The sequence below is a fragment of the Nothoprocta perdicaria genome, unplaced genomic scaffold, assembly GCF_003342845.1.
Source record: "Nothoprocta perdicaria isolate Ctin4 unplaced genomic scaffold, notPer1 scaffold_2, whole genome shotgun sequence".
NCBI lineage: Eukaryota > Metazoa > Chordata > Aves > Tinamiformes > Tinamidae > Nothoprocta > Nothoprocta perdicaria.
Window position 1 is genome coordinate 5927945 of NW_020455204.1, and position 12847 is coordinate 5940791.

A 12847-nucleotide genomic window follows, 5' to 3' on the forward strand; every position below is an offset into this window, starting at 1 on the left:
TGTTGCTTCATCGACATAGAAATCATTACATGACCAACAACTCAGTTTTCATGGCTCATAACACAGTGAACTGAAGTGTCTAACACGTAACCCATAGAAGCAGCCTGGGCCATATATAGATCTAGGAGAGGATTCTGCTTTTTACAAGGGTCCCTGAAAGTTTAGGTAAATTTTAATTTAACGTTGAATTTCCAAACAAACATACCTGACCAGATCACCAACTTGTGTAAATCAATCCRTGTTTATCTAGTGAATTCAGTGCAATTGTGGTAATTTACACCTGTTGGGAATCTGGCTGGAGGCATCCAAAGACTGCAGTTTTACCTACGCAATTATATGTGTGTGTATATGTCTGATGATGCACACACCTTCCTGACAGAACAAAATAATGCACTAATGAACTAATCAAGAGGTGTTTGTGCTCTGTTTAACTGAAGCAAACATGACTGTTCTGAGTCAGGGCTATTACGCTTTAGTGCTCCTAACTGAGATGCACATGGCCATCATTTAGGCTTATGTGTAACTGCCATTAACTGCAGCTGGATGCAGAAAATTGATATTTTTTTAATTTTAAAGAAAATAGGGATCCCTTACCTTCCCTGTTTTCCATTGCCTAATGGGCCTAATGAAACATAAAACGGCAACCTGACTGTGGGAAGGGGAACAGAATAGGGAAGAATCCCATTCTCTGTGTCCCATTGCTTCCTGTCCCATACGTGCCCTTTTCCCCTGTGCTTTGTGCTTGCATAAAGCTTGTTGGCTGGAATTTTTTCCCTACCCTTTTGCTGTTCTGCATTTCCCCTATTGACATTCTTTYCTGCGCTCTGAACCCAAGAGTCAGTAGCTGTCGCCTTAAAGCTGTGCCCCTCTGAAAGTTTCTTCCAGTAGTTTAAATATGTCAAATGTGGTATGAAATGCATCTGACATTGAGGCAAAAAGAGGAATGTCACCAAAAATGTTAAAATAAATGGCTGAATTATTTCCAAAAGTGGGAGTCTTTAATTTGTAAGAGATGTTTACAATATTAGTGTGAAAATGGTATGTAAAAAAAAAAAGAAAAAAAGAAATAGTTAATGCATTTTCATTGTAGATCACAACACTGTGTTTTCAGCTTACTTAAAAAGACCTTGCCAACTGGATGATAAGTATTGATTCATCAAAGAATGCGGCAAAATTATCCGACTCCCATTGAAGTTAGTTGGACTTGCACAATAAGCCAAGGCTTTCAAAACTGGCTTTTATTTTGAGTGCTTAATTTTGGGGGGGGCATCTTCAGTTTCATGTATTTTGAAAGCGCCTACTTTTGGGGAAAATGCAGCTATATGCTCCTTCAAAACAAAATTAAAAGCTATTGAAAGCTGTCGAACAAGATATTTATTGTTAGCTATTTTGCCCAGATGTTCTACTGAAATACATGCTCGTGTTGTTGAATCACAGACTAAATGCATTCTCCGAGTCACTTGAAATATCTAAAATATGTATGAGACAAAATGTCAGTTCTCACTTTGTGTCCCAATTGGTTTTAGTTCCCTGCAGGGGAGTTCAGCACAGTGTCAGTGTTGTGATATTCATGGGTGACCTTTCCTAGTAGGCCTGTGGTTAAAGGCTGTACTTAACCATTCCTCTGGATTTTAACCCATTTTGTTAGTGTTTCGTGTGGTTTAGGGGCACTGCTATGTTAGCTATTGACTGTTCTTGAAGTAAATCGTGGGTACTGTAGTTCCAGCCCTGGCAAACTAACACTACTGAAGTGTGTCTTGCTTGTCTGGAGAGAGGAGGGTATAACCATGTTTTAAACTTGGTGCCTAAAACATGGTCTATCAATACAGCTTGGATGTGCTTTCTTGTGTCCATGAAGAGCAGAAGCAGCTGGGCTGGAAAACATCCAAAGCATGGTTATTTTTACAGCCTACAAGACTCATCATTATGTCACTCGTACATGCTTCATTAGTTTATGGCAACTCTAATAAACCTAACAAAATTTGCTTTCTTAGCTGAGTTGTATTAACACGTGTGTAAATGTCAGTGTGGTGCAGGACRTAACACCACATTCAGTGCATGCAGATTGAATGTGCTTTAAAAATATACAACATTAAAAACAATTTTAAAAGCCCTCAAACTTACTAGGACAATTTATTGAGTTATATTCTCCACTAAAATGCCCGACAGTTTTGAAATGTAAACTGGAGCAAGTTAAAAAACGAGGCCAGCTTGTATCACTGAATTGTTCTTTTCTGACTTCACTTTCATAGATGGCTATGGTCATGACCATCTTTCTCCAGATATTTATGAAGAATCAGAAACAGACCCTGGCACAGAGGATATTTCTACTCGAATATTTGTTGCACTCTTCGACTACGATCCATTGACCATGTCCCCAAACCCCGATGCTGCAGAAGAGGAGTTGCCATTTAAAGAAGGACAGATCATTAAGGTGGGATCTGAAACCAAGGGGCACAAAGGAGCAGTGTTACAAGCAGAGTCCGCTTTGATCCCTGCAGTGAAAACAACTTGTATGGCTAGAGTCCACACATTTTTTTTCCTCCAGAGGTTCAGGCTATAGATCTCGTTGGGTGCTAATGACTTAAAAATATTTAGGTAGTTGGCAAAAATCCCAAAGCTGCCTCCAGTATTTAGGGACAGATTCAATTAGAGATTAAGCTGATAAGTCCRAAATTGGGACTGTGAAGCCACCTCCTCAACATTAACCACAAGCTCTATGGAAAATTGCTTCAGAGATGCCATCCTCTTGACTGCAGAGCTACTGCAGAAGTGCCTAGCTTTGTACCTTCATGCATAACCAGAGCTGCTGTAATATTTTAAAGGCTGAGCATTTTRATTAATACACATTAACACACTTTAAATGAATTAGTAATTTTCATAGCAGATTTAACATATGGGGACAACCTTCTCACAATTTGCAGAGGACACCACAACTTTCTGAGGGTTCTCTCCCGGATRTGGACACCAAGTCATTAATAGTGAGCATAATACCACAAGAAATAACTATATGAATAGTTCCATAAACATCATTGTAAACCAGTACGTGCATTTTTTTTTTGCTGTGCTAAGGAAGTGAATGTCTCTCACTTTTACGTRCATTTTATTGCAAACAAAATGGTCAGATTTCTACTTACTTGTCTAAAATCACAATTCAGGTTACCAATTCATAGTTTATAGCAAAAGTCAGAGTAGTCRAAAGCAGATATTATATATTCCTATCCAAGCTGTAGTTGTCTATGACTTAGTAACCATCTTTCATGCATTAAAAATCATAAATGATAAAACCGATTGACCACCACTCKTATTCTTTGCAAACAGGTTTATGGGGACAAAGATGCCGATGGATTCTACCGGGGTGAAACCTGTACAAGAATTGGCCTTATCCCATGTAATATGGTCTCTGAGATCCAAGCAGATGATGAAGAGATGATGGATCAGCTTCTAAAACAAGGTTTTCTTCCTTTGAACACGCCAGTTGAGAAAATAGGTAAGGGGAAATACGTATGCTTTACCCAGCTTTTGGGTGCTGTTAACCTGGCTGGATCTGCTTCGCCTTTGTTTCTATTATATGCAGATGCATCTGAATTTTACAGCAATTTATCATATTATGGGATACTTTCTGTGTCAGTATCTGGATAACATTATTCAACAAATACATAATCTTGGTTCCACCTCTYGTTATAAATGAAGACTTGAATCTTCACTACTTCACTCACAATTTTATTTTTTTATTAAAGTCTTTTTTGTCACTGGAAAAATTCCTAGACACAGAACAAATCCCTGTGCTTTGGAGTGTGCTGTGCTGAGATGCCTTGTGATATGCTCACTGCTGAAAAGCATAAAAAGAATCACTTATTTGTTGTTCTTTTTACTCTTCTACATTTTCCTACTTTACCAGTAATTTAAAGGGATGGTGGCAAAGGGTTATGTACAATATAATTTGGGATAAATCTACATACTAGGAGATTTTACAGATACTGCAATAACAAACCCTTTAAAAAGCAGAGTTTGACCAAGTGCTTCTCTGTTATGGATCAGTAGTAGTAAATTATTGATTATGCATTGTACAGAGATGCACATGCAAGTATCTTAAGCTTCCTTCTGAAGATAAACAACTATCTCAATATGTTGCAAAACTTTCAACATAATTCACAGATATATAAAGGGCTGGAATTGGTTCGGTCCAGTTTAAAAGTGAACTGTAAAAGTGGTTGCTAAAAAACAAAGAAATCTTCCACAACTCTCTTACTAGATTGAACAAAACCTTACCACTTCTGAAATCATATTAGTAATTATGAGATTTTTTTTTTTTGAGATATTGAGATATCTAATTTTTCTCACTTGCCTGTGAAAAAAGAGGGGTGATTTAAGTTCTTAAATGCCGTATTTTCACATTTATGTATTTATTGATGCCATGTAAATACCACAAGTACTGCCACCCACATGCGCTTGTAAATACCACTGCCCATCTGCTGCTCTAGGTATAGCACATACACCTATAGGTACCTCTATAGGCCAGAAATATGGAACAGGTACAAGGCAGCTGTGCCTGACGGGGTCATCTAAGGCATTATTCTTCAAAGGTAGTTGTTAATATCAGTCTATGTCATTAGAAGTCTTTTGGAAATAGATACCTGCCCTGTTTTAGGTACCTCTGTAAATTCAACTGGGGGTCTGTTTGGATTAGTAAGTGGCTTGATATATTTCTCATTCTATTCAGAGGTCACATTTGAATACAGAAAATAACTTGCTAAATCAACTGCATCCTTGTTTGAAACATGTTGATACAAATTATCTTTGAAAATGAATCCTAATATAGCTTCCCCATAATTTGAATATTTTGGCTATTTTAAGGACATAAATATGCTGCAAATGTCATTGGCTCTTTTCATTTGCACTCAACTGTCAGTATGTCCTGAAATAGCTGAGAGTCTTAATCCTGGACAGAGGAAGAGGCATTTTTTTTTTTTCTAGAAATACTGCTCTTCTTTATACTTGTAAACATTTGTTTTTTCATTCTTGGATGTTTCTGAGAGCTGTTAGCAACCTACCCCCAGCAGTTCACCTTTAAAAGCATCATTGTCCTTCTAGTATGAATTAAATTTGCTAGTCCTATTTTAAAAGAAATACAGGAATGGATTTCAACAGAATAGTTAGTTTGGCTTAATCTAAAAGTAAGTATAATTTGAGAACAGCAAACAGACCCATGTGCTCGGAGTCCGGCCCTCGCAGGGCTGCCCATGTGGGTCTGTTAGCAGAAACAGGCTCAAAATTGCCAATCTGTCTCGTGCCATTACGTTTCCAATGTCATATCAGACACCTTAACGTGCCGTGTTCATATGACTATATTCTTAATCCTTTGCCCACATTAAAGCCTTAAAAGCCGAACTCTGAACAGCTTCATATCTTCTCTTCTTTTATTTGTATGCATTCCTTTCCTGAAGTCAACTGTGACCGTTTCAAAGAGAGCACACGCTCTGTACACCGCAGATCCCGAAAGTCTAAAAGAGGTCTGTGCTAAGCAAACATCATTTGATTCAAGCTGTAAATGAGCTGAAATGACTTGATCTGTCTGGTTTTATTTTTTCATGCCTTTAATCCCTTGCAAACAAGAAGGTGGAGAATTTTGACATTTAGAAATTAGACATAGGATCTCCTGTCCCAGAATGATGGGATCTCGCCCACGAGAAGCACTTCAGGCTCAGAGATGTTTAGGTTCAGGTCAGTGTGGCTTTGGGGAAGAGGAGGATTGGGTCCCACAACTGGTGCCATCGCTGTGGACCTCTCCTTGTGCTCTGTGCAAAGCCCTTGCATTGGTACTGGAGAAAATAAGAAGTGGTTTCCTTACCTCATGCCTCTCATCAGACCTGCCCTCGGCGCCTGTTTGCCAGTAGTACTAACAAGCATGTGACCCTTGCCGCAGCAATCATCTGCAACAATCATGCTGATACCATTCAGATTTAGAAGGAAGCCCATCCTGGATTTCTCTGTAAATGTTTAGAGATTGGTCAACAGGCGTTTCAGGTGGATTCCAAAAAGTATGTTTTGCTCCTTTCCTTTTGCTGCCCACAAAGGAAACTTGTAAAATTAAACTGTGCTTGAAATGGGGTTTTGTAGTCAGGGAGCATTGGAAATATTGCAGAGCATGAACATACTAGGAGACCTCTCCTGCCTTGGGGCAGCTGAGAGAGTCCAGTTCTTGTTCCAACCATCTCGCAGAAAGGGGAAGATTGTCCCACTACACAGCTCTTCAGAAGCTGGAGGGAGGTGGTAGTCAATGTGTGGAGCAAAGCAAAGCAGAGATCCGAACATTTGTCTTTTATAAACCTGGTGATACCCAAGTGTTCCAGCCAAGAACTGCTGTAGGTTCCTGAACATCACTTGTGCAAATAGGTCAGAGGCTTCAGTATCTTAGAGTAATGAGGGCAACCATGGTGCTCAGCAGCTTAGGAAATGTACATGTTGTTTTGGAGCCTATGTCTGCGTCCATAGGCTTGGTGGTCTGTGGCCACCAGTCATTCCACTAGAGAAATGCAGAACTTTTGTATGAAAATGACATACCAAAAAGCTGCACCTTGGTTTTTCTTTTGAAATAACTTTGATAGCTTTGCTTCCTTCCCTCTCCTTCTGACCGGAGCAGAAAGGAACAGGCGGAGCGGCCGGCAGCACTCGGTTTCTACAAGGAGGATGGTGGCCCTCTATGATTATGATCCGAGAGAAAGTTCTCCCAACGTGGATGTAGAGGTACTGACATAGCTATTCACTATTTTTTTAAATGTATATGTCCATAATTTAGACAATACGTAGCTGGCACTAGAAAGCAGTGTTGTACATTACAGTTGACATGTAGAAAAGTAAGAGAAAGTCCACAATTACAAATATGTTGATGTTTGTAGACAATGGTTTTAGACAGATGAATGTTTAAGAAAGGTTCATGAGCAGTGTGCAATTAGCTCTATGGTTCTTGCTCAAACACATTAAAGGAAGATCCTTTCTACAATTTTGATACTGTGGCTCAATGCATTACAATGCCTTGCATAGGGTTGTACAATACATGTATCTCTACATAAAGTAGTGTATGAGGGGAAAAAAAAATACAAATAGTAAGGAATAATTATTTCCCAACTCTTTGCAAATTTCCCTTACACATTTCCAGATAGGAGGAGGATTATTTTCTAGAAGCAGCCGAGTTCAGCCTGACAAACTGATAGAGCAAAGCATGCTTTTAAATGCCTGTAACCCACCTTGCATCTGAGCAGCAACATGAGCTGCCGATGTCCCTCTTTCTGCAGGCTGAGCTTACGTTCTGCACAGGGGACATTATCACGGTCTTCGGTGAGATTGATGAAGACGGATTTTACTATGTAAGTTGTCTTTTATCTGGCCAGGCTGAACTGCAGTGGGCTCGGTGGGAACAACTGCTGCTAGAGGGATTAGGAAATGGCAGCCTGGCTGGCTATAAGGGAATAATTCCAGCCTGGTATTTTGTGGAAACAGCTATGAACCTAATTCTTTTTTAAAAATCGACCTATATGCTATGCATGGAAGCACTTTTAAAAAGGGATTTGCATCACGGTTCCCATTTTCCCAAAAAGGAGAGAACATTACTGCACTCAAGGTGACTCATAGTCACCTCAACACATGTATTTATGGATTGTTATTCTTAGGAATCAGTTTAGCCTCCAGCATTTTGCAGATAGTGTTGATTTAATTATAATATTCACTCAAGTGGAAAACTGTTCACCTTGTTACAGGGTGAACTTAATGGACAAAAGGGGCTGGTTCCTTCCAACTTTCTTGAAGAAGTGCCTGATGATGTTGAAGTCTATCTGTCTGATGCACCCTCACGATATGTTCAAGACACACCGATGCGTACAAAAGCAAAAAGGGTAAGCAACTGAATAAGGAAAATCTTAATTTTTGTTCTTTTGCATTGTATTCTGTCTCATATATAATTTAGACATTAATTTTAACATTTTTAAATCCATTTGCCCATTTTAAATAATTTAACTTTCAACTATATAAAACTTAGCAGAATAAGGAAAAGTGATTTTGCTTAGCCTTTCACCAGCATGTTGCAAACATTTGTAAATGAAGAACCTAAATTTAAAATTTAATTGCAGTCATTAGAGTGTCTCAGTTATAAATGGAGTATTGCCAGCTTTTCCCTGGAGAAGACAGTTACTTCTTAACGCTTCCTAACTATTCCTACTACATGCAATGCTTAGGTGAAAACAAGAGTTCTTGCAGAGGACAGACTGGTGCAAGCATTCCCATAAATTCAGATAGTAAAAACAACTGACACTGTTCATCACTTTAACTCTTAAGATTTCCCGTTCCAACTGGCATTAGTTAACTGCCCACAGACTTCTCTTCTAGGAAAGACTAGTCATGTTTAGAGTTTCTCATTTTTGGTTTTGTTTCATCACTGCAATACCTTTATATATTATATATTTTATATATATTTTTATTTCTTTGCTCATCTGCTTGGAAACAGAAGAAGAGTGTTCATTTCACACCTTAATAAGGCAATGTAGCCTTCACGTAAGTGAGCAACTGAAGATACCAATAAAGATACCAATTAAAGCTACCTGACTATCTAATGCAAGTCTTGAAACTTAACTGTGGGGAAAGAAAAGAAATATGTCTCCAAAATCGTTGGCCACAGAGAACAGGCTCTATGCGTTTACTGTATCTACGCAAATCAATGTAGATTTTTTTGGAGACAACTCCTTTAAAAAGGAAGTCTTGGCAAGGTAGTCAATTAGGTCTCACTTGATATGAAGGTCAACGTTTGGAGCATATTTCTTATTGAGCTAAATGTTTCTGTTTACATGGAAAGGAGAGTTTGATGTTTAATGGCCCTACAATGAGAGCTGCATATTGCATTGCTAGCCAACCTGAGAGATGCAGAGTCCTCACAGCCCTCTAAAGAGAAAAAGCACAATCTTCTCAGCCCTTCAAGAACATACAAAYGACATGGAAGCTGATGAGTTCTGTAGTTCATAGGAGTAGAGTTGGCTTTGAAACTCGTTAAACTCCACTATAGTTACKTATAGCTGCCTTACAATGTATTTTTCCATGATTGATTATCCTCCTGTTTGCCTAACTCTGAAGAATTCTGAACAAAACAAATGCTGACGTGAAGTAGGACTTGGAGAAAGGACACACATTTGAAATACTAGCAACTGTTTGGTTTACCAATGCAATAGAGGTCTTGATATGAAACATGCAGCTCACTCAATGAATGCATTAGACTAAATATATGGTATCTTCAGGTGTACGTTGGGGTGCTTTACTAAGTTGTTTTGTTTTGTTTTTTTGTTTTTTTTTTCTTTTTTCATTAGAATTAGACCTTGATTTAAAATCAAAGTTGGCTTGAAGCTCCTTTGCTTAATTCACTGTTGCACAACAAGGCAGTAAATTGCTAATGTTTTAAACACAAAATACCCAGGGTCCCTAAGGCATGGATTCTATTATGAAAATACCTTAACATATACTACCATGTTTTGTCAGCAGGGCACCGTAGTTACCATAGGCTTAGTATAAGTAGTTTTAGCCTCTTCATCCAAGTGTTTTTGATGATTAAAAAAAAAAAAAGTATAGCTCTGTTTAAACTATTTTAGGAATGCTGTCATTCTAACTATTGTACAAGGCTTCGCTTCCACTCAGCAACTCATAGCTGCAGCATACACATCGAGCATGCAGGGTCTTTAAGCTTTCTTTGATTGCAATTAAGGTTCATTTTAGCTTTCTTTTTTTTTTTTCTTTTTTTTCTTTTTTTATTTTTTAATTAAGCCAGTGTGCCATCCTCTCAAATATGTATATATGCTATCTAATTTTAAGGAAAAGGCATTTAAAGGACATTAMAAGAAGGGGGGAGGGAGGGAGGGTTTCTGTAGCATTTGCAGTAATTCCTTCTGGAAATGGTTTGGCTTCTACAGACTACTGCTCTGTGGCGATTAATTATCAAGTTTTAATTTTCTTGAATCCATAGCTACAAGTGTCCCTCTTCATTTGTGTGCTCGCTGTCAAGAGTACTGTAATGCAAATCCAGTTCTGTTGGCTTTTGCCAGAACTATGGCCAAACCACTTTATCCAACTCTGTTCAAAAGTGTTACCAACTTCGGGCTCTACTGGAGTGTGTTGTCTTGCCTGTATTTTTTTCTCAAAATTTCTCCATTAGTTTCCCTAAGTCCCTATGGTTTGTTAAGCCACAAAGTGAACCTGACCTTTTATTTAAGTGGGTAATGGGACAAGTGATGTTACCAGCTTTCTTGATGTTAATAGCGTTTAAGCTTTCAAACATTCAGTAAATTATAACAATGTACCTAATAGGTTCCTCCTGAGAATACAGGTACCCCAAGGAGAGCACCATCACCCACAGTCCATCTCCATTCTGGGTCACCTACGTCATCTGTGGGTTCTGGTAGTCCCGGGAGAGGCAGGGATATGTCCTCGAAAAAGAAAAAGGGGCTGCTTTCCAAAGGCAAGAAACTGCTGAAAAAGCTTGGTGCAGTGAAATGATTCATGTACTCCTGGACAACTTGTAAAGCTTCCAATCTGTGTATTTTTTATTTTTTTTCAAACATCAAAACTAGGGCTTTCATGACTATGCAGTGCAACTTAACTGAACCCTTGGCATTTTTAACTGTCATCATGTGAATCGCCTACTCAAACTGGCAAGGAAAAAGCACGTGGATTTGTTCCTGCTAAAAGTCAATGTCACAAATATAATTTTTATTAAAAAAAAAAAAAAAAGGGGGGAAAAAGAAATTGGGAGAAGGGACAATAAGACCAGAACAAGAACACTGGTTTAGTTGAGGTCGCCTCTACTCTCGTAACTCCATTGGATATAGCTCAGCAATTTGGTTTCTTTAAGCCAGGATGGGAAAGAAAACCCCCTTCCCTGACAATGGCTCCACTTTCCCCTACCCTACCTAGACTTTATCCTAAAGAAAGATGGTCTTGAAACTCCTAGTTTAATCAGCCTTGATGTTTTGCCTTATTAATGCACAATGATTTGTACTGTCTAATAAATATACAGCGTATACATTGTATGTACTGTGTATTCAACTGTCTTCATCTTCCCTAAAACATGGTAATTTAAGATCAAGTACTATGTTGCTGACTCCATTTAACGTCCAATGYAACTCCTGGGAGTTTGAAAGTGTTGTGCAAAATGCTGCTTTTTTTTTCTCCTTAGAAATAAAAACAAAATGCCCATATATGGATTACTTTTGTCAACATATTCTCACTAAAGCCAGATACAGCCTAAGTTACTCAGAGAACGCACCCACACTTTAAAATATCCAAACCTGAGGTTTCAGTGTCCTAAACTAAGAAAAAAAATAATAAAAAATTGCTCCCTTTTCAATTTTTTTTTTTTTTTTTGCTGTGATGGGCATTGTTGTATTGACGTAAGATTCACCCTAAAATGCATGTCTAAACTCAAATGGAAAACTGTTAGATACATAAGCCGTAGCCAGTAAAAAGGCTGCAACAGCTGAAAAAAATTWWWAAAAAAATCAAATTATCTGCAATATTGGCATCTCAGTAAAACTTTACACATTGATGGCAGTCATTGGCTGTGACTATTTTGTAATTCTTGTCCATTTGTAAATTGTTTTTACTGTTTATACATACTTTTCAGACTGCCTTTCTTTTTGTAATTTATGGAAGGTTTATAAATGAATGATCAAAGCTTCCCCATTGTGTCTTCAGATAATAATGTAAATTATTGTAAGATACCGTGTGCTAGATTATAACATTTCATTTAAAGAAGAAAAAAATGGCCTAAATGTGTGGTAAAGTACTGTGTGGGTGTGTGCATGTGTACAATGTTGTGTAATATATTTTATATAAATAAATAATTTGATATTTTGTAGAGTGCAGTATGTTTTGTATACGTGCTGTATGAGCTTCTCAAGTGAGGGGCTAGCTCCCTTTTTTAAAATACGCAAGGTAAGACACTTACCAGAAGCCCTGGAAGGATGTGATGATGCACTAGCAGTGCAGCAAGATGCTGAAATGCTGCACCCCACTGGAGCAGGAGCAGGCTGCAGGGCTCATCTTCTGCCTTTGCTGAGCTAAGCATAGAGGAGCAGCTTCTTCATTCACCTCAAATAACAGAAATCATTTCCAAATGAATGGCAGAAACCTGTCACAGGTATAAACAAATTATCTACAGCTAGGAAGAAATGGAGAGACAGCAAGTCCTGAACAGGGAAAGCCACTGGAAGCCACTGACAAGGGACATGCAGTAGAACTAAAATATTTTTGGGGAGATGGGGAAGAGAAGCCCCCTCTGCTCTTTGTTACAAATTTCAAGGTCACCAGGTTGGTCCAGGATTCTCAAGCTAGAAWGGAGCTTTTCAGAAGCAAACACCACAAACACAAGCACATGAGCAAATACTACAACAGGAACAACTTTATTTAAATCTCTCAAAGAAAAGGAACACGTTTTGCAACAGTTAGCTAGAAAAAAAAATAAAAAAAGCAGCAATAATTCAAATACCTCCCTCTCTGTATGCACTACTTTGGCTACCTCACTAATACAAAAAATAATATTTTTTTAAAAAAATGAAATTTGGCAAACAACTGCAGACTTCTTTTTTGCTTTAGAAATTAAGCTAGTCCTGTGCATTAGTTACTGATGAAAATCTTAGAAACATGCCAATTGTTACAAGAAATTACGTTCTAGCTATTTGGAAATGCGTAACAAAAAAATAAAAAAGAAAAAAACATGACTCATACAACCATGCGGGATGATCTTTGCAAACTGTGGCTGAGGTAGGCACTGATATTTTTGGACAGAAATTAACTGAATGTCAGTTAAAAAAAT

The 12847-nt window shown here is 38.1% G+C and overlaps 1 protein-coding gene across 9 annotated transcripts in view; it reads left to right on the forward strand.

Annotated features, from left to right (window-relative positions):
- RIMBP2 (RIMS binding protein 2) overlaps positions 1 to 11197 on the forward strand; it is a 102556-nt gene extending 91359 nt beyond the window's left edge. For 4 of the 9 annotated variants that reach the window (XM_026037522.1, XM_026037517.1, XM_026037514.1 and 1 more), the window contains 7 exons: positions 2253 to 2434; positions 3322 to 3490; positions 5448 to 5513; positions 6644 to 6747; positions 7296 to 7367; positions 7758 to 7892; positions 10342 to 11197. In XM_026037522.1, coding sequence (XP_025893307.1) covers positions 2253 to 2434; positions 3322 to 3490; positions 5448 to 5513; positions 6644 to 6747; positions 7296 to 7367; positions 7758 to 7892; positions 10342 to 10530 — 917 coding nt within the window. In that variant the 3' untranslated portion in view covers positions 10531 to 11197. Of the gene's footprint in view, positions 1 to 2252; positions 2435 to 3321; positions 3491 to 5447; positions 5514 to 6643; positions 6748 to 7295; positions 7368 to 7757; positions 7893 to 8500; positions 9763 to 10341 lie in introns of those variants that run through there. The other 5 variants (XM_026037515.1, XM_026037520.1, XM_026037518.1 and 2 more) reach the window with 3 other exon arrangements.
- Positions 11198 to 12847: the final 1650 nt, after the last annotated feature.